Source organism: Miniopterus natalensis, chromosome 9 (assembly GCF_054644295.1).
Source record: "Miniopterus natalensis isolate mMinNat1 chromosome 9, mMinNat1.hap1, whole genome shotgun sequence".
Lineage (NCBI taxonomy): Eukaryota > Metazoa > Chordata > Mammalia > Chiroptera > Miniopteridae > Miniopterus > Miniopterus natalensis.
In genome coordinates, this window is record NC_142089.1 from 21,665,943 (window position 1) to 21,687,394 (window position 21,452).

A 21,452-nucleotide genomic window follows, 5' to 3' on the forward strand; every position below is an offset into this window, starting at 1 on the left:
ACTCTGCTTCTGGGAAGGGAAGGACCACTCTGGGGCTGGGCAAAGTGTGCTGAGCAGAACTGTCCACCCATCTAGAGATCCTCAGAGAGGAAACTGCCCTTTGAGCCAAGAGGGGACAATTATTCTGGCACTATTCCACCATCTGGAAGAATGAGAGGAGAGGCTGAGTGAACGTGACTGCCAGTATGGCAGAAGCTGAAAGCAGAAATCTACGTAAAGCTTCCGCCTTCCAGTCCACAAGGGGTTGAGAATCACAAGTGAGACAGTGGCCTTCAAACTCTTCATCGTCACACAAAGGAATACATTTTACAGTCCAGAGCATATACATACATATACACTTCATATTACATACATGTCTGTGTATAACTGCAGTCTATGAAACAGCGCTTATCCTCACCATATGCAATGTCTTCTAATACTTTCTATTCTGTAGATGTCCTTAAAATGCTGATTATAAATACTATTTTATAGCCCAACTCATTTAGAAAAGCAGTGGACTAATAACTATGAAGCTATAAACTTTGCCACGTCCCTGTGGCTGTGTTTTTGTTCTACCTGTTTCCAAATCATCAGCATCAACACTGTTAAAAAGGATGAGGCTGGAGCAGCCGGTGTGACTCATGGCTAAGCGTCGCCCCGCGCACCAAGAGGACACTGCTTTGATTCCCGGTCAGGGCACATGCCCGGGTTACGGGCTCGATTCCCAGTGGGGGGCATTCAGGAGGCAGCTGATCGATGTTTCTCTCCCATCGATGTTTCTATCTCTCTCCCTCTCCCTTCCTCTCTCTCTAAAATAAGAACATATTTGAAAAAAAAGAATGAGGCTGTGTGACTCCAAAAGATATGTACAAGAATGTTCACAGCACCACTATTCATCTTGGTGCCAAGCTAGAAACTATCCAGATACCCAAGGGAAGTAGAAAACACAAACTGTGGTATATTTATTTAGTGTAATACTGTTCAAAGACAATGAATGATCTATTACTACATGCAACAATATGGACTGATTTCTTAAACAAAATGTTGCAAGAAAGAAACCAGCATAAATGAGTATATATATACCACATGACTCCAATAATACAAAGCACAAAAACAGTCAAAATGCATCAATAGGTTGTTAGGAGTTAGGACAGCGGTTATCCTTAGGGAGAGGGAATCACTGTTAGGGGCATGAGGGGGTTTCTGGGGGTGCCGGGACTATTCCATTTCTTGACTTAGGTGCTGGTTACATGGATGAGATAATTTGTGATGATTCATTAAGCTGTACATTTATGACAGGTGTAATTTTCTTTATATATATTAATATCATTAAAAAGTTGTTTTTTTAATTTAAAGAAAAAAAGGAAAAAGTGCTGAGGAGACTGTGACTCAGCCACTGCCCAGGCTTCAGGGTAAAAACCCTGGGAGCAGCTCCCAAAAGTGGAGAAGACAGGAACAGGCTGAGCCTCTGGGGCCTGGAGCAAAGAGAAGAAAGAACACTGGGAGCTGTGTGGGGCCAGAATGGACCCTAAGCTCAACAGCCAAGAGGCTCAGCGGGCCGTTCTCTACCCGCTTCGCCCCTCCTTTAACAAGGATCTGAGCAAACCAAAGTTCACTTCTAGGCCACATGTGGCTGCCCAGAAACCCACAAAATGATGATCACATAAAAATTTATCATTCCATTTTAACAATCCATAATTTTCTTTAAAACAAAGTAAATCAAAGCAAAATTAATCTTATGACTTCAAGGAATTATGGCCTTAGCTTGAAAGGCTAACAATGAGACTATTTCCAATTCTGGGATAAATGCTGGATGGCAAGGGCACAATATGTAACTTGACCCCAAGGGATAGAGCAGCCTCTCTCTTGCTGATGTAAATTGTAGTAGAAAAGAAGTCTCCTTTTTTATAAGAACTTAATGTTCCCTCATATCAGGATTCCTCACCTGGTGACCCTAGGGCTCCAGAAAGCTCCCCAATCATACATTACAGCCCTAGCCAGGGAGTAAACCCCTAAACCATTTAACACAATCTGAGATTAAAGAGATATTATAATCAGTAACCTTAGGCTGCATAGCTCAGAGGGCATCTAGGCCACCCAATACAGAAATTTCTTTTAGAGCTTTAGCTCTGAAATGTGAATATGCATAAAAATCATTTAATGTTTTTCTTTGTTTTTCAGATTGGTTAATTTCTATTGATCTATTTCAATTTAACTGATTCCTCTGTCATTTCCAATCTGCTGCTAAGCTCATCCAGTGAATTTTTTATTTCAGATAAATTTTCAGCTCCAGAATTTCCAGTTGGTACTTTCCTTTATAGTCTATTTCTCAGTTGAGATTTCCTATATACTCAATTGGTACATCCCTTTATAGTCTATTTCTCTGCTGAGATTTCCTATATACTCAATCACTACAAGCATATTCCTTTGTGTCCTTGAGCTACTTAAAAATCCTTGTATGCCACCCTGGCCAGTGTGGCTCAGTTGGTTGGACCATCCCGAAGGTTGTGGGCTCGATTCCTGGTCAAGGCACATACCTAGGTTGCGGGTTTGGTCCCCAGAGGGGGTGCATATGGAGGCAACCCATCAATGTTTCTCTCATACATCGATGTTTCTTTCTCTCTTTCTCCCTCTCCCTTCCCCTCTCTCTAAAATCAATAAAATATACCCTCAGGTGAGGATTAAATAAAATAAATTAAAAAAAAAAAATCCTTGTCTGCCAAGTCTAATATCTGGCTCATCTTGAGATAGGTTTCCATAGGATTACCTTTCCTCTCGCAGAGGGGCAATGGTTTCCTGTTTCTTTTCATGTTTATTAATTCTGAATTACCCTGTACATCGCAAATAATACATTATAGAAACTCTGGATTGTTACACTTGGAAGAGTGTTTGCTTTAACATTCCACTGACTGGGCTATACTCCAGCTTCACACTCTGTCTTCCCTGCAATGGACAGCAGTTGCAATTTTTGTCTGCTTTTTTAGCCTTAGCTGGGCTGTTTAGGGTCTGCTCCAAACATCCACAGTTCAGAGGTCACCTAGAGATCTGAACAGAGTTTAGACACAGAACCTGAGGCTCCCCTTTGTGGTTCTCTTTTCCAGGCTATGCCCCCTCGCTTTCTAGGTGCCTTGGTAGCCCTACCCCCTGCCCTCCGGTTTGTCATGCCAGTAAGACCTGAGTGTTCACTGAATTTGGGCCACCTTGTTTGGTGTCACCCGGGGCTTGCCCTGAGTGGGTTAAGCTATAATACCTGAAAACCCAGCCAAATGCCTTTCTATCTTTCAAGTGGCTCCTTCTTTCGAGTGTTACCTCTGCCTATCTGGGTTGCTCTCTGGTACCTTTGAGTAGTTCTTTTTTATATTTTGTCCACATACATAGTTGTTTTCTATGTGAGAGTTGGTCTGATAAGAGTAACTCTGCCATGACCAGAACTCAGGCCTTGGGGTGCTTATATAAAAATGCAGTGTCAGATGTCACTCCCAGACAATACTGACTCAGGAGGCTTGGGGTGAGGTCCATAAACCTACGCTGCCAGAAGTGCTGCAGATGATTCCACTTTGAGAAATACTTTTTTACAGCATTCCTGAGTCATTTAGTCTCTGTTCCTATCACACTGATTCCTTCTCATATACTCAGAAACTCTAACCTAAGCTATATTTATTTAGCAAAGAAAAACAACAACAATTGCACACTTAACAACTGGTGCTGGTGACACAGTAAAGCACACAGATGCTCACAGAGCAGCGTGGGCTGCGGCTTGATGCAGTGGTCTGCAAGGCACATCATGGAGCCATGGGAAAGGTGGAGAAATTCCAAGCAGAGTGAATGGGACAGTGGGGTTGTCCTTTAGCAGGGGGCCCAAAGAGAAGGTTTCCTTCAAAACCCCAATGTGGGGAGCTCAAAGAAAGGAAAAAACTGACTCAAGTCAGATCAGCAGGGCTTCAGAAAGTTTGGAAACTGGAATTCTGGTTCCCCTTATAAGGGACTAATTTTAAGCTTCTCAAGGACAGACCATGCCTACATTTTTACCACTACAAGCTCAGCACCAGTACACTGCCTGATGGAGTAGGCCCTTGATAAATATTTGCTAAATGACTAGAGAAAGAAATGTTCTGGGGCCAGGAGGTTATCAAGTGAGTGACCTGGGTCAAAAAGGCATTTAGGCATCAGAGAGAACAACCTCCCTATGAGAGCCCTTATCAGGAAAGAACCAGAAACAAAAAAACCTAGCCAGTAGTTGAATACAACTAAATTTGGAAGACTTCAAAAACTGGTCTCTCTCAATTTTCCCACCAAAGCAAGTGCTCAATTCTAGCGCTTATTTTTCTAGCACCCATATCACAGGTATACTTACTGTATTGGAGTTTTCTCGCAATTCAGAATCTGTGGACAAAAGGCTCAAGTCACTCAGACAAAGTGAGTGATTTGCATCCTGTGAAAGAGAAAAAATTCTTATTGAATAAAAAAAAAAAAAAAAAATCAGGATTAGTAGCATATCATGTAATAAAACACTTGATTACGATGTTCCAAATGTCTAGACGTAAACCATCCAAACAAGGACTATGTGAATTATTTCAATTTTTAAAACCCTGATATTCTTAGAAAAATCTCTTACATTTCTTAAAGATGGTTAATAAAGAGTTGAAGAGTTGTCTCACAACTAAGGCTCTAGAATAACAAAAGCCATAATATGAAATTAACAGTATTTGTATAAGTGATCTTATCATGTACAAGTGATTTCACATGATCTTCTTTGCTATTCATATAAAACTTTGAAGTATTATTTTACATTCCCATTTTAAATGAGAAAATTAATGCAAAGAGTGGCAGTGAACTGTCCAAAACCACACAGCTAATTAGCAGAAGAGAAACCCAGTGCTTCTAACTGAAGTCCAACTTCCTTCCATTCCATCGCTGTGTCCCCAAATGGGCATCTCAGGGGTCCTTCCTCAGAGCGGTACTGAGGATTTACTATTCAAACACGGCTGCCTGGGCTAGCTCTGAACTCTGGATTCCTAGAATGCCAGTTGCAGTTCACATACTTTACGTGGTAGCCCTGCTTATCTCATGGATTAGATGTTCCCATTCATGCATGCATTCAGCAAATATTCACTAGGCATCTACTATGTATTAGACACTGTTCTAGGCCTAGGGACACAACAATGAACAAAACAAAATCCCTGCCACCAGACAGCTTACATTCTAGTGGGAGTTTGGGGTGGGGGAAAGGGACAAATATATTTGTATACAAGATGACAGTAAATGCTATAGAGGGTAAGGGGAACAGGGAATGCTGGGGTCAGAGCTGCCCTTTTATTAGGTTAGGGAAGGCCTCTTCGATAAGGCAGCATTTGGGCAGGTACTGAAGGAAAGAGGGCATAGACCATGCACATATATGGGGAAAGTGTTCCAAGCAGAGGGTACATCAAGTACAAAGTCCTGGAGGCAGGAGTGAGCTTCCCTTGTCCAAGGAATCACAAGGAGGACAGTATGGCTGAAGTGAGAGGAAGAGGCATAAGTTAGGTCAGAGAAGTGACTAAGCCAGTGTAGGGCCTTGGAGACCACTGTAAAGAATTTTTTTTAAAAATATGCTTTATTGATTTCAGAGAGAGGGAGAGGGAGAGAGATAGAAACATCAGTGATGAGAGTCATTGATCAGCTGCCTCCTGCACGCTTCCTACTGGAGATCAAGCCCACAGCCCAGGCATGTGCCCTGACTGGGAATCGAACCGAGATCTCCTGGATCATAGGTCGATGCTCAACTGCTGGGCCACGCCAGCCAGGCCACTGTAAAGATTTTTACTTTTACTTTAAGTGGTACAAAGAGCTACTGGAGGGTTATGAGCAGAAGACATACATTACCTGCCTTCTGGTTTAGAAAGCTCACTGTGGGTGACATATGTAGAAAAGTGTGTGGCCCTAGACAGGTAGCTCAGTTAGTAAAAGCACTGTCCCAATTTGCTAAGGTTTTGGATTCGATCCCCAATTAGGGCACATATAAGGAGCAACTAATGAATTCATAAATAAGTGAAACAGCAAATTGATGTTTCTCTCTCTTTCCCCCTTCCTCTCCAAAAATCAATAATAATAATTTAAAAAAGTGTGTGTCAGGGCCAAGTGGGAGTGGGGAGAAGGGGGAAAGGTGCCAAGACAACCACTTAGCAGGTTACTACAATAACCCAGGCAAAAGATGGGAGTGGCTTGAACGAGGCAACCAGAAGAAGTGATATTTTCTCAAGGTAATGCTAACGGACTTTGCTAGTGAATGCAGGGTATGAGGGGATAAGGGAAGTCAAAAACAACTCCAAGACTGTTGGCCTGTGCAACTAGAAGCACAGAGATGCCACTTACTAAGATGGGGAAACTGCAGAAGGAGCAGGTTTGGACATGTCAAGTTGAAGAGTAGATGGTATCTGGGTGGAGATGTCAAGTGGGGGAGTGAATATGCAAGTCTAGAGTTCAGAAGGAGACCCAGGCTGAATGTAAATTTGGGACTAAAAGGCACTCTAGATAGCATTTAAAGCCTGGGGCTAGAGGAGATTCCCTCCACTGGAGTGACAAGTGACCCAGAGAAGAGGAGGTCTGAGCACTGTGCACTGAGCCCCCTAATACTTACAGGTGGTCAACAGTTAAAACTGTGTCTGGATTGTTACAAAAGTGAGAAAACTGATCATGACTTCATAATGCAGCTTAGCAGACAAAGACTCTCAAATCTTAGTATTTATATCTGGTTTTACAGATGAAGAAACTGAGGCACACAGATGCCATTTGCCTACAGTCATCTGGTTAGTGGCTGAGCTTAGATCCGAGTTCAGGCAGCTAAGCTCTAGAGCTGCATGCAGTCTTCACAACTAATACTAGTTTGCCTCTTACAACATAGGGATCAAGAACCCGGCTCTGGAATCAGACTGCCTGCCTAAATAAGGCCACAAACTCTGGATACTTAGGCAAGTAATTTCTCTTTGCCTCTAGTTTCTTTATCAGTACTATGGGGATAATAACAGTACTGACCTCACAGAGCTCTTCTGAGATAAAACAGATAAAAGCACTTAGCACAGTGCCAGACACACAGTAAGCATTCAGTAAGTGTTCGTTATTATTACTAATAAAACATAGGGAAAGTCCTTTTAAAGGGACCCCTTGCTATTTAAAAATTGCAACCATAGAATTAAAGTATGTTCTCTCTCCCCAAGTCAAAATCATATTACATACTTTAAGAACCTCATCACTCAAAAGGAGGTGTGTTTCAGTTTCTTTAACTATGAAGTGGTAAGATAACAGTACTCACTTCCTAGGTTTAAAAGACACATGGTGAGTATCCCATGCCACATTAGAAGTAATAACAGTATATTTATCCCAGGATCTCTCTGGAATGAGCTGTAGGAGAAGGAAATATAGTGGAGGAGCTTGTCAAAGACTAGACAGACTACCTAAAACTCTTCAGAGGCTTGTTCTGTGGTTCAGTGCCTTAAACTAGTGGCTCTCAAACCTTTCAGTCTGCAGATAATGCAGAAGGGCAAGGGGTCACCCAGACTCTTCCTGGTTCTCCAATGATAGATTAAAGGATGTGTAAAATAAAGCATTAATTCGTGTTCCAAACTCAAGTCCAGAAACACCATTTTACAGATATGAACGGGAAAATAACACCCTTTTAGAGCACCTGGCTGGCCCTCTGGAAGCCATTCTGAGACCTCTGGTTTCAAGACCTCTTCTATCCATCACACCCGATGGAAAGCAGGTGGAGCTGAATCAAGGGCTGAGACACAGAGAGTCTGGTGAAATTCCTAGCTTCTACCACCCATCCCCAACACACAGATCTTGGCCCTGATTTCTTCCCTCTCACTAACAGATACACAGAGAAGATGTTTTGACCTTTTATTTTTATACACAAACAATGGTTGCTGTTCTGTCGTGCCCAGATCAAAGCCAGAGAGAAAACACTGCACACCTCTGATCCGTTGTGAGTTGGAAGTGCATTGTATAAGTGTCCTTTGTTATCATGACCTTTCATGTGACTTTTGAGACTGTATTGAGTGCTGAATGTTTTCTCACAGCCGTTACTGGGGCAGAAAAAGGGCCGTTCACCTGCAAGAATAACAAGTAGTGTTAAATTTCCCATGAAGTCACTGCACGGAATTAAGCCACCTACTATTCTCTAAAAGAGGGAGGTATTCCTGTGACAGTTCAGGTTAACAGCTGACATAAGCTGGGTAAATTACGTTAATCATCTCAGTCCTAAAACTTAACGGAGAGCAAAACACAGAGAATGGCCTGCTCCTGGGAAGTTTAAAGAGAAAATTAGTTTTTCCCCAGGTTCTTTTTGAGTATCTTTGTACTGCTTTCATTTCTTAAGGTTGGATTCCTGAGTCAACCTTTAGATCCTTTTACCTCCAGAAGAAAGTCAAACATTATAGGTGAAGGCTAAGCTGATTAGGCTCCCTCCCTCCCCAGAGCTCTCCAGGTCTCGACAGAAACACAGATATTTATTGGCTTGATGAAGATTCAAATAAAAAATAAAAATGAACTTAAACTCACCAGTATGTGTACGGACATGAGTTTTAAGGTGGTGGCTTGCTGCAAAAGCTTTTCCACAGCCATCATGATCACACCTAAGTAAGTGGGTTAAGCAAAAAGAAACAGTACTCATTAGCCAACAGACCTTTATCTTCACATCTCCTGTAAATACAAACTCAAACTAAAACAAATGTTCAGAACACCAAGATCACGTCAATGAAACTGGTTTCAGACATGGGAATGATGACAAGTCCCTGGAAAAGTAAGTGACAAATCTGAGATCAGAGGAAGCTGATGGCCCAGGATAAGCATTTCTTGTTCTACAGATAAGGCTCTTGTTGAGAGCACTGACAATAAAAGCCTCTGATAAATTACTTAACAGAATTCTATTGACAATGAGAGCCCATTAGAAAACCTACTGCCAGTACAGTACTAGAAAGTGGTACAGAGGCTCCCTCAGAGGCGTGGAGCCTGAAACCTAACATCAGAACAAAATCAGAACACGCTGGCTGTAATGACTTAGTATCTTCAGTTTAGGTCGGATCTACTTCTTCCTTTACTTTCTTGATAACCAAAGCTAGAAGTAATCTTCCCCTCCTCTGAACTCCTACACATTTAGCTTCTTTTATGGCACCTGCCACTTCTAACCTTGTTTTATCTCCACTGTATACATTTGTTATCTGAGTAGACTGTCAACTCATTGAGGGAAGGGTCCATACAGTTCTTTACATTTGCTGTAGTTCTTGCACAGGGCAGGCATTCAATTACTATTTATATGAACGAATGCATTCATATAAAATATTTTATTTCTTTAAATAGAAAGCTTCTCTAAAGCATTTTACTTTCTAATTACATATAATCATTGTGTCTCAAGTCCCATCTAATATTCAAGAAAAGTTAGCAGTATTAACACCATAAAAATACATGTGATTGAACAGAAATCGGAGTCCCCTCAACAGCCCTAAGGGAGAAAAAAGTAATGTAACTGTCACAGCATCCAGAGAGCAACCAACTAGAACCTAAATACTCCTGCTTTAGAGGGGCCGTGACTCAGAAAAGCATCTGTAATTTTTAAACACAATTACATTAATTGTGTTTAAGAGTTGACTGTCCCTGAAGACTTTCCAATTTCCTGGCATCCTAAGGAGATGAGTGATTCAAGAAGGAAAAGGTGGGTATCTAATGCCATGAATATAACAACCACCTTTCCTGACAGAATTCAAAGACATTGTTTGAATTCTGTATTTTCAGTAACACATCTGTATTATATTTAGGGGGAACCCTTCAGAACTCATTATCTTACTAAAAAGTCACATATCATCCCTGGTTTGTTTCCGATTTCCTACTGATGCCCAAAACCATGTTATGTGGTATGAACACAAAAGAAAGTAGATGAGCCTGGCCAGGCGTGGCTCAGTGGTTGAGCATCAACCTAGGATCCTGGAGATTGTGGTTTGATTCCTGGTCAGGGCATATGCCTGGGTTGCAGGCTCGATCCCCAGTGGGGGGGGGTGCAGGACGCAGCCGATCAATGACTCTCTCATCACTGATGTTTCCCTCTCTCTCTCCCTCTCCCTTCCTCTCTCTGAAATCAATAAAGATATATTTTAAAAAAAGAAAGTAGATGATGCAATTCCTTTCTTTAAGCTTAAACATCTATACTTGTATCTATTAAATTATATATAGATACATAAATTGAAACATATAGATAGAAATGGATGTTCCTATCTGTTTGTATATACGCAAGATATTACAAAGAAACAACTGACAAGTAGCAAAATAAAATACTCGCATCACTGCCCGAAGTAGCCCTACCCCTCCTTTCCCCTGCTGTCTCCTCCTACTCTTCCCACTGGTTCTCAGGCGGTACCCTTCCCCGTGCTCAAAGCGCTCTGGGCACCCGTCTCCGATACTGTCAGGTTACTTGCGGTTCTTTTCCACCAGACTAAATTTCCCAAGAGGAGAACCTGTGTCTTAGTATTTCTTTAGCACTGATAAAAACACTTACCACATCAGTGAGTTTCAACAAATGCTCCTTCAAAATAAAAGGAAGGAGGCAGGAAGCCATCATCCAGAGTAAGGATGCCCTTGGAAGCCATTACCCTCCCTCCAACCTGCAGTAACTGGTTACAGCCGTCCTGGGGAGAGCGAACACTGCCAAAGGACCAGTGAAGAGAATTTTCTTTCCATTTTGAAAATTTTAGAGTACATCAAGATACCCAGCTAAAACCTGGTCGGTGACAAATAGAAAACAGTAAGACCTACCGAAATGGCTTTTCTCCTGTATGGGTCCGAATGTGCTTCCTCAGATCACTGAGAGTAGTGAAGTACTTGCTGCAGCCTTCAGATTCACAGTTAAACGTTTTCCCTGTGTGAAGCCTCTGATGTGCTTTCAGCCTGTAAGAGACCCAGAGAAAGTCTCTGTCGGGACGTCTTAGAGAGCCTCCCTAAGCCCACTTAACGCCTTCAGGGTTAAGAGCATAGGCCTACAGCAAGTAAAATCCTTTATGAGAGAAGTAATTTTACTTATGGCTAAGTAAATACTGAATACTGACAACAAAAAATTATATATACTGGAAATAAGATAGTTACCCTGGGAGAATGGGCTTTGGGAAAGGGTGCCAAGTGTGACAGAGATGAGGGAGAGGAAACAGAGCTTAATCCTTAACTTCCATAGTGGGAAGTCAATATCCTAAAATGGAAAAATCAAGGAGCAGTATAAGCTTAATACTTAAAAGTGTGGAAATAAATATAAAAATATTAATATTAAGCTAAAAGAGTAGAAAGTGGTTGCATGTGAAGGGGGACAAATGGGGAGTTACATCTTTTGTAACAACGTCATTGAACTATCTACTCTGTAAACACTGAGAATATATAACCTTGATAAAATAAAAAATTATTTTAAAAGATTAAAAAAGGATTAAGTGCATCAGGATTTTATATTCATCTATATCAGTTCCAAAATGTTTTGCTCAAAGAGAAGTATATAGCACAGTGGCACTCTGGAGCCTGGGACTCAAATCCTCGTCCCACCTCCTACTGGATGGGAGACCCTGAGCCAGTTAACACTCTGGGCTTCCATTTACTTATTAGTGTTGTAAGGATTAGCACTCAGAACAGTGCCCAGCACACAGTGAGTGCCTTAAAACTGTTAGAGCTTGTCATGTTTGTTATTTTACACCTAATGTTGAAGACTAATAAGTTTCCTGATACCAATAGTGGAAAAGAGAAATGGCTAATGAATGGAACACTCCCCATTTCTCAGGCTAGAAAGACATTCATCTTCAAAGAGAGATAGGAAAGGAAATGACAGAAGCCTTAGTACCAAGGGTCTGAGCCAAGGGGTGACAGTACTCTATGCCGAATACTCAAATCCCCAGGCCAGGATGGCACTACAGGAGAAACAAAATCTAAACACAAATGCACTCATTTTCAGCCAACCCAACATATGTCGATCTTTAAGTAACAAGTTCCTCTAATGAATTTTAAACAGTTGAGCATAGCTGCGCTCTTAGCCCTGAAAGAGACCATCTGCACTGTGTGAGGAGAGAGCACTGCAATTGTGACAGTTAGGGTCAGAGGCTGGCTGCGCAGTGGGAGAAAGGCTGACCTGTAGAGCGTGTTGAACGCCTTCTCACAGCCCTGCACGTCGCACTCAAATGGCTTCTCCTTCGTGTGCACTCGCACATGGATCCTGAGGCTGTAGGAGGTGAGGAAGGCCTTGCCGCAGCCTTCCTGATTACAGACAAAGGTGTACTCTCCTCGGTGAGTCTTCTGGTGGGTGCGCAGGTTGCCTGCTGTGCTGTAGGTGCGGGGACAGCCCTCAAAGGTGCACTGGTACCGCTTTACCTGGCAGAGAGAGGACAACTCAGCAAGTGGATAAAAGATCTGCCCAGAGTGTGGCTCCCAGGATATGTGGATACAAAAACACAGAAAAAAGCCTCTAACAAAGTGGGGATACCTTCCCGCTGATCAAATCACACCTGGACAAAAAATTATGAGTAACAGGGAACACATAAGCTTGTAGATAGGTGACTATTCTAAGTAAATACAAGAAGGGTGTTTGCAGACTTTATATACATCTATCCTCTAAGGGTGGGAACATACAAATAAAATCTGACTTTATTTTAAGTCAAACATCCTGCTCTGTGGCACTATATCTTGGTTGGAACCAACCAACATTAAATTGAGTCTAAAACATCCTAAAATGTTTATACTCAGTCATGTAAATATTAGCAGGTATTACTAGCATAGTTTCAACTGAATATTTTCAAGTCCACAAAATACAAATAATATATCATTAATTGCTTCGAGTCTGACCTTTCTCAAACTGCCAGCCTCTGGGTTTCCTTTCACCGCCAAACTTCTAAAAGGGTAGTGTTCCCTTGTGCCTCCATTTCCCTCAATGCCTATGTATTCCTTCCCACTTGGCAAGCTGGCTTCACTGTATGAAATTATTCCCTTGAACTTCCTGGTGGTTGACTCCCTCATCCTTTCCCACTTTCCTTCATTATTTGCAAAAATATGTTATGGACGATGCCCTCTCCTTCTGAAAAACATGTCCTTCACCACATAGTAACTCCTTGGCTCTCTTGATCTTCTCTGAGCCACTCCTTTCCTTTAATCTCTAAATGTAGGTTTACCCCAAACCTTCTCTCAAACCTTCCCCGTCCGTACACTGGTGCAGAGGAAGCAGCATTAGACTTGGTGGGAGGAGACTGAACTCATGCATTTACGTTCGAGACTCTGAGCATGTCATTTCGCTTCTCTGAGTTTCATGTTCTTTATTTCTAAACTGCGAATATTAATGCTTGCCCTGACTGTCTCACAGTGCTTTTAAGTAGAATAAAAGACGATAAAACATCTTTGAAAATACTCTGTAAATTCTTTGATGCTACACCTACCAGGGGGCTAGTACTGTCTACTCTTCAGCTTTAGCAAACCTCTTCACCTTTAATCCTAACCTTTCTCCAAAGCCTCAATTCACTGGTGCTACTCAACCAGACCGGTGTTACTGACTCAACAGTTACTGAACTACTATGTCCCAGCCAACAAGCTAGACATCACAGATAAAAAAAGTAAGCACGGCCAAAATCTCTGCTTTTCAGGAATGAAAACTTTAAGGAGGTAGATGTGCTGAGCCTGGCAGCAGATATATGCCCAAGGTATGGGAGCATAAAAAAGGAAAACCTAACCCTTCTCAGAAAGACTGGCAATCAGTGAAGGCTCAGAGACCAAGGTACTCTCTCTGAACTGAGGGTAGTGTGGGTTTTTTTTGCTTGCCTGTTAAAGTCTATTTTTTTTTTAGGGACAAACTGAAAAGGCATTCCTCAGACAAACCAGGAAAAAGGACATTCTAGAAAGAGGTAACTAACACCTTGGGAACTGCATAGAAATAGAAATGAGTTTGTTGGTACAGTGAACCACAAAAACATCTGTAGTATGTGAGAGACTGGAAGGAGAAGACTCTAGAAAAAAAGGCAAAGCCACCTCGGTTAAGCCATCAAGTAGAGAGATAGGACAATGGAGAGCCATACACTCGTTTCAACCAAGGCAGAACACACTCAGACCTGGGGTTCAGGAGAGAGATTCTGGTATCCTTGTGGAGGGTGGCCTGCAGTAGAAGAAGGGATAGATCAAAAGAGGGATAACAGTCCTGGAGAGAGATGAAAAGAATCTGAACTAGGGAAGTAACAGTGGCCCATATGAGAGATGAATTCCAGAAAAATTAAAGGGGGAGGGATAACAGGCTGTAGTGACAACTTGTGCTGAGGAGTAGAAAGCATCAGGGAGTGACAAAGTCAAGATCAACCTCCAAGATTACGGCTGGATGACTAGAGAAGGTCATACTACCAACCTGGGGCTGGATCGGGGCTGGGGGAGAGATGATGAGTTGGGTTTGAGGTGCTGCCATGAATTCCAGGTGGAAATGTCTACCCGCCAGTCAAGACGTATAGGCTGGAAGCTAAGCAGCGGTCTGTGGCGGGAGTCTGGCACGCAGAGAATAGCTGACTTGACCTGCACACTACAGCAGGCTCAGATTCCAGCCCCAGCGGCTGCTCCTGTGCAACCTTGGGGAAATCACTTGAGCTTCCTGAGACTCCCGTTCCTTATTTATAGCATGGAGGAAACAAAATCTATCTGTTTAGGGTTGTAAGAATTAGGGATCATCTGCATAAAGCATTTAAACATAGTGACTGCCATACAGTAGGTGCTCAATAAAATAATAGCTCTTATAAGAGGACAAAGGCTGGACCCGTGAAAGTTACCAATGTTTAAAGTGCTGGTAAAAGAAAAGAAGCCACTGATGGGTGAGCAGGAGAAAGTGCTCGGGAAACAGGAGGAGAAGCAAAGCAGAATGTCACCGAAGTCAAAAGGAAAGGGTCCCTAGGAAAAGAGAAAGCTCAACATGTCAAATGTCAGCAGAAGCAAGGGAGATGAGGGCTAGGAACCACTGTGTCCCGCAGCCAGGAACTCACTAATGACTCAGACTGGTTTTCATGGACGGCTGGGGTCGGACATCGCGAGAGGGAACCAAAGGCAAGGTGAGGTGGGGTAGAGGCTACAGGTGCAGAGCAGCAGCAGGAGTGTGTGTTTGGTTGTTTCTGGGGGTTTTTGTTTTGTTTTTTGGGGTTTTTTTATATATCTTTATTGGTTTCAGAGAGAGGGAAGGAGAGGGAGAAAGAGAGAAACATCAATGATGAGAGTCATTGATTGGTCACCTCCTGCACGCCCCCAACTGGGCATCCAGCCTGCAACCCGGGCATGTGCCCTGACTGGGAATGGAACCCCGATCGCCAGGATCCTAGGTCGACGCTCCACCGCTGAGCCACGCCCGTCCGGGCTGTTTCTGTTTTTTAAGTAGGATAGTCTTGAGCATATTTGGGAGGAGAAAGGTCCTGGAATAAAGATGCTGAGGATCTAGGGAGGAACTTAAGAAGGATATTTAAAAGCCTGGGTAGAGGGAAAGCTTCAGGTAGGGAGAGAGACACTGAGTTTCAGAAAAGTGAGATAAAGACGGGTGTGACTCAAGGGTGGTCAAGACTTCTGTAAAGAGCCAAACAGTAAATATTTTAGGCTTTGTGGGCCATGCAGTCTCTGTTACAACTACTCAACTCTGCTGTTCTATGTGAAAGTAGCCATAGGCAATACATAAATGGACAAACAAGGCTGTGCTCCAAAAAAACTATTCATGGACAATGAAACTTGAGTTTCATATCATTTTAGTATATCATGAAATACTGTTCTTATTTTGATATTTTAAAAAATCATTCTAAAATGGAAAAACTATTCTACAAAAGCAGGCATCTGGATGGATCTGGCCTGTGGGCCATAGTTTGCCAATCTCTAAAATCAGGAGGGTGGGGAAAGAAGGGGCCCTGACACCTCCCATCTTCTACTCTCTCGTCTATCCACCTTCAATACAATCCTGCACAAGCCTTTGGATTCCTCAGGCAAGTGCTCTCTCACTCAGTCCCTGCCCTTCCCACTGCCACACGGGAGGTGCTGCATAAACATTTGCTGAACTGAATTACTGGCCCAGTAGTCCAGGCATCCTCATGTCTCAGTGCCTAGCTTTGAAGGCACTCATTGCGAGATTTATTCTAAAACTGTTTTACACATGTCATTGCTCTGCTCAAACAGTAAAGTCCCAATTTCCTAGCCTGACATTCCCAGTCCTTCCAGGTCCTCTTCCATCTTCTATCGCATTACTCCAGCACACCCTTCCCCAAATGCAACACTGCATTTCCACGTGCCTGCCTTTGCTTTCTTCTTTTTCTCTACTAGAAATGCCTGGTTCCTTTCTTCTCTGCTTTTCTGAGTCTCTTTCTTCAGTTCAAGCTTCACTACCTGCCTTCAAGGCCCTCCACAATCACTCCACATCTAAGAGACAGTGCCCTTCTCTGAGTTTCAATATTTAACTATACCACTCATTGGACACTGAGCTTACATTGTTATAATTACCTTCTCAAACACATATTCTGATTTCCCATCAAGGCTAAAAATCTTTGGTGCTGCCAGATCAGATAGAGATTTCAAAATAATCACTGACCAGGATAGAGAACCAGGGCTGTGAGTGCTGCAATAAAGGAGTCTGCATGTCTCAATCACAGAGCTTATGACAATGACGAACAAGAGCAGAATTTCATTCTTAAGATGCTACAGCAGCTGGTATCTTTATAGGTAACAGTGCCATCAATAATTACCCCTCCTTGTCGCCCTCCCCTTCCAACCCCTACTCCCATCAGGGTTTTTCCTTGGCCAATTCAAGTTTCGAATGAATGTTCCTTTCTCAAGAAACTCTTTCCTGACTCCTACTCCCACCACAAACTAGAACAGGTATTCTTATTACAGGTTCTCATAGCTTCCTCTATTGCTTTAAAGAACGTAATACCATTAAGATTAAATAATTACATAATTAAACCTTTTACATCATTATCTATTTAGTTGCTAAGCACAGCAGTAGCTAAAAAACAGGAGGCACTAAATAAATATTTCTTGAGTTCAATGAATGGCTACTCTCCATTTGGGCTATATGTTCCATGAGAACAGGGACCATGCCTGTCACGTCTGTCTTGGTCACTGCCACAGCCACAGGGCCTAGTGTTGTGAAGAAGTGACACTTGATTCATATTTGCTGAATGAAAGACTAAATGGCTAAACAAATGAACAACATGAAACCAGCAGGACTTAACGCTAAGGCCAGTAGCAACAAGGACTACAAGCGGCAAAGGAGCAGTTTCAAGGAGGATGGTAACTGGGTCAGATGCAGCAGAGATGACTGACAAAGCATTTCTTGGATTCGGCCAACTCACCAAGTCATAACTGGCCCAGCAAGACTAGCTTCATTGGAGGGGAAGGAACAGTAGCCAGAACGTAATGCGCTAAGAAGTAAGAAAAGCAAGGAGCTGGAGACAGTGAATCTGACGACTCTTGCAGTAAACTGGGCCGGGACCGCCGCTTCTGATAGAGGAGCGAATTATGGAAAGACAAATTCTGCATTTTTCTCCAAAAGTTGTGTACCTGGTGACTAAAATTTGTTCTCAAATTCTGTCTAAACCTATAATGTCTTAAAGTTAATACATCTTTACACTATATATTAGATGTCAGGATTTTATGAAACATTCTGATCATTCACTGGTGCACTACATGGACTCAAGGAATCTGCTTTTCCCTCCGCTTCGAGAAGGTGTGTGTGAACTGTGCGGAAGGTTTCTAAATAAAAGGATGCGGAAGCATCTTGTGATAGCCCATTCCTAGCAAATGCTAGAGCTGGGGAACGTGTCCCTACCTAATTTTAATCAATCCTGCTGTACTTTAAGTACATCTTTTCCTTTCTCCGTCTTCAGAAAGAGCCGACCGCTTCCTTCAACCAGGATGCTCTGTGCTATGAGAACACTGCACAAGGTGAACGCCAGGATCCAACCAAGGCAATGACGCGGCAAAGGGAGAGAAGGGCAAACTCCTCTGGTCAGAAAGGTCTTACTCCATTCAGTTCAGGTCAATTCAGCGAGTGCTCACTAAGGCTTTCTGTGTGTCAGGTATGTGCTCGGCAATAAGGATATAAAGACAAAAGTCGTCTCTATCAAAAAGTTCACAGCCTTAGAAATGCTGATACCTAAACAAGAGGTTCAAAGTAAAAGAGCCAGGTGGGCCAATTAATCCATGAAGTAGCCAGCTAAACCGAAACCTCCCAAATGGTGAACTAGAGAACACATACCCAGTCTTTCCCCCCCTTTATAAGGAGTAACAAACAAAATTAATCGTATATATGTAAAGTGCCTGGAGAAGGCAGTCACCAGAAGACCAAGGCCATGGAGAATGCAAGCTCAATGGTGTCATAGCTTCTGATTTTTTGAAGAGACAGAGAGTTGGAGGAACGAGAACTTTAACCTGGAGGAATCAGAAAATGCTTAGTAAAAGACCTGCCTGTTGAGTTGAGTAATAAAGGTGAAGCAGTGCTTACCAGGTGAAGAAACAAGGCTCAAGAAATGCTGTAGTTCACACAGCAGAGGAATTCAAGTCAAGGTACCGGTGAGCTCACAAGCCCATGCTTTCATCTACAGCCTCACCCACTACCCTCCCTATACTTCAGTGCTCTTTATAGACTACTGTGTTTTCACTGTAATTAAGTTAAACTAAAATTAGGTGGAATTCTAAGTCAAAATTAAAATTGGTCTGCATTTCCCAACTCGCTACTAAATGAAAGTGGTAGAAGGATAATACCTACCATGAATTTTAAAAAAAACTTTCACTGGATAACTGGCACATAGATAAGTAAGAAACTCAATATAATTTGGGGGTAAATTAAATCATCAAGCTTCCAGTAGTGTCTTCTATGGGACAAGAGACATTACCCTGACCTTTTAACAAATGAACACACTATTCTAACATACATACAAAATCAAAGACTTGGTTTTTTTTAACTTATCCTAGGAAATAGTAAAAAATCACCTAGGATGGAAAAACTCCACTCCAGTTTTTTTCCTAAGTTAACCAGGTATATTCATAAGTTTGTTATTGTTTTTTAATCCTCACTTGAGGATATGTTATTGATTTTAGAGATAGAGGAAGGGGGGAGGAAAGGAAGGGGGAAGAGAGGGAGAGAGAAACACTGATGTGAGAGAGAAACATCGACAGGTTGCCTCCCATATGTGCCCTGACCTAGACCAAGCCCGCAACCTTGGTATGCGCCCTGACTGGGAATCAAACCCGCAACCCTTGGGTACACAGGATGACGCTCCAACCAACTGAGCCATGCAGCCACAGCTGAGGATATGTTTTTTATTGATTTTTAAAGAGAGAAAAAGGGAGAGGGTGAGAGAGAAATATAGATCAGTTGTCTCCTGCACTCATCCCAACCAGGGATGGAACCTGCAACCCGGGTATGTGCCCTGGCCAGGAATCAAACCCACAACCTTTTGGTATACAAGATGATGCACCACCCAACAAAGCCAACTGGCCAGGGCAGGCCATAACTACTTTTAAAGTTAGATTAAATGCTGGGGCCAGGACCAACTTTTAGATGTTCATTTCTGAAGCTTCTTTCTACGTACTCATAAAATTGGGCCATGTATACTCTATTGTCGTATGTTCACACTTGTTTTCAACCACGGGCACTACATAATAAAAAGTATGTGAGAAGATAAATACTTAAAAATAAAAAAAAGAGCCCTGGCTGGTGTGGCTCAGTGTAGAGCATCAGCTCATGGGTCAAAGGGTTTCGGGTTCAATTCCTGGTCGGGGCACATACCTGAATTGCAGGTTTGATCCCTGGCCCTGATCGGGGCACAAGTGGGGAGGCAATCAATCGATGTGTTTCTCTCACATGGATGTTGTTGTTTTTTCTCTCTCCCCACTCCCCTCCCTTCCATTCTCTCTCTCTAAAAAAAATAAAATTTAAAAAAAAGGAAAAAATAATACTCAAGTAAGGATTAAGAAAAGTAAATAAATAAATAAATAGACTTGGCTGAGAAGAGAGAGACAGGAGAGAGTTAGGAGGGGACAGAGACTAGGAAGATATTTGTATTTAAAGGTGGAGAGATGGCTGACTGTCAAAGCAAATGCCTGCTCCCTCATAATATGCTGAATAAATGAGCAATCTCTCACCCCATTTGGAGGGAGCCAGTAAACGGAAGTCACTATTTGGTCTTTCAGAATCATTTTAAACAGCACCAGGTTTCACAAAAAGGAAAAACTAACCCTCCTCAAACCGGATAAGAACAGGAAGTTGCAAACAACCATGTATGTTTTCCTGGTTACACACAGGAGGTATTGTAACATGTGGTACATTTAAATACAGGTAAGGTTATCATACATGGGTACATCCAAAAATTATGCTCCAGGGATTACAGTGTCCCAGGTGATGGAAATACGGAAAAAATAGCCCCTGCTCCTCAAGGAGCTCAAATGAAGAGGAGAATCGGATAGACAAGAGCAAGATGGTATGAAAAGCTGTGCCGATAAATGGATGTCAGAATACAGAGAAATGCAGAGAAAAAGCATTTAACTTAGACCTGGGGCTGACTAAGAAAAGCTTCTCAAAGGAGGTGATGCCCAAGCTAAATTCAAAGAACTTGAGGGAGAGGTGGCTCATAATTAATCTGCCTATCAAAATTAATTAGAGTATATATACTATGAACATAATGTCACTGAAGATTCCAACAGATAATAAAACGTGTTTCTCCGAAAGAGCTTGCAAACTGCATCACTTTGATTTTCCTATGTAGTCTCAAAGAGAGCTGTCGACGGCTAAGTTGGAGAGAGGACAGGTGAGGCTCAGCGAGGACGGGGTCTAATACTAGCAATGGGCAGGAAGCAGGAGCTCTAAGAGAACTGATATTGCTTTACAAAGTGTTCTAAGTAGTTCTAGAGTAGAGAAATATTCAACAAAGATGACTGCCCTGTTAAGTTAATAGAATCAGAAAAGGAAAGGTGAATGAAATAAGCAAAAATGAGAAAATTAAACCTTGGAATTCCAGGAGACAAAAGCTTAAAAAATTTCAGAAAAGAAAAAAGGCTGGGTCTCTACTGGAGGAAAAAGTAATGAATCTGAGAGAATTAAACTCTACACATATTAACAGTCCCATACTAAGGAATGGAGTCTCTGATTCTGAGCACCTAGCATATGAACATTCTTACAAATAAATGACTGGGCGGGATACTGTTGCTGTAGGAGCTGCCCTTTCCTCCCTGTCACTAGGGACTTCCCCTTCCCTCTCCCTGATACCAGTTCTGCTCCTATGCTGGCATTGATCTCATTTCTTCCACTCATAATGTGCAACCAGAGCTCAAAAGAGACGTAGAAGAGCTGTGAACTGACCTCCTTTCTTCACCAGGCCTCCCGCTGTCCACCACCAGAGCTAAATTCATACGGCTGTTCCCACTCCTCAACCTTCTACCCTTAGAACTAATGGCATCCTGCTGCCCTCATTTCCCAGCCCTTTTCACAGCTAGCA

At 42.4% G+C, this 21,452-nt stretch overlaps 1 protein-coding gene across 1 annotated transcript in view; it reads right to left on the reverse strand.

Moving 5' to 3' along the window:
- Positions 1-21,452, reverse strand: part of MTF1 (metal regulatory transcription factor 1) — a 39,133-nt gene that overhangs the window by 8,425 nt on the left and 9,256 nt on the right. The window contains exons 3-7 of the mRNA XM_016218646.2: positions 12,104-12,342; positions 10,759-10,890; positions 8,515-8,588; positions 7,928-8,064; positions 4,334-4,411 (exon numbers count right to left, since the gene is read on the reverse strand). Coding sequence (XP_016074132.2) covers positions 4,334-4,411; positions 7,928-8,064; positions 8,515-8,588; positions 10,759-10,890; positions 12,104-12,342 — 660 coding nt within the window. The remainder of the gene's footprint in view (positions 1-4,333; positions 4,412-7,927; positions 8,065-8,514; positions 8,589-10,758; positions 10,891-12,103; positions 12,343-21,452) is intronic.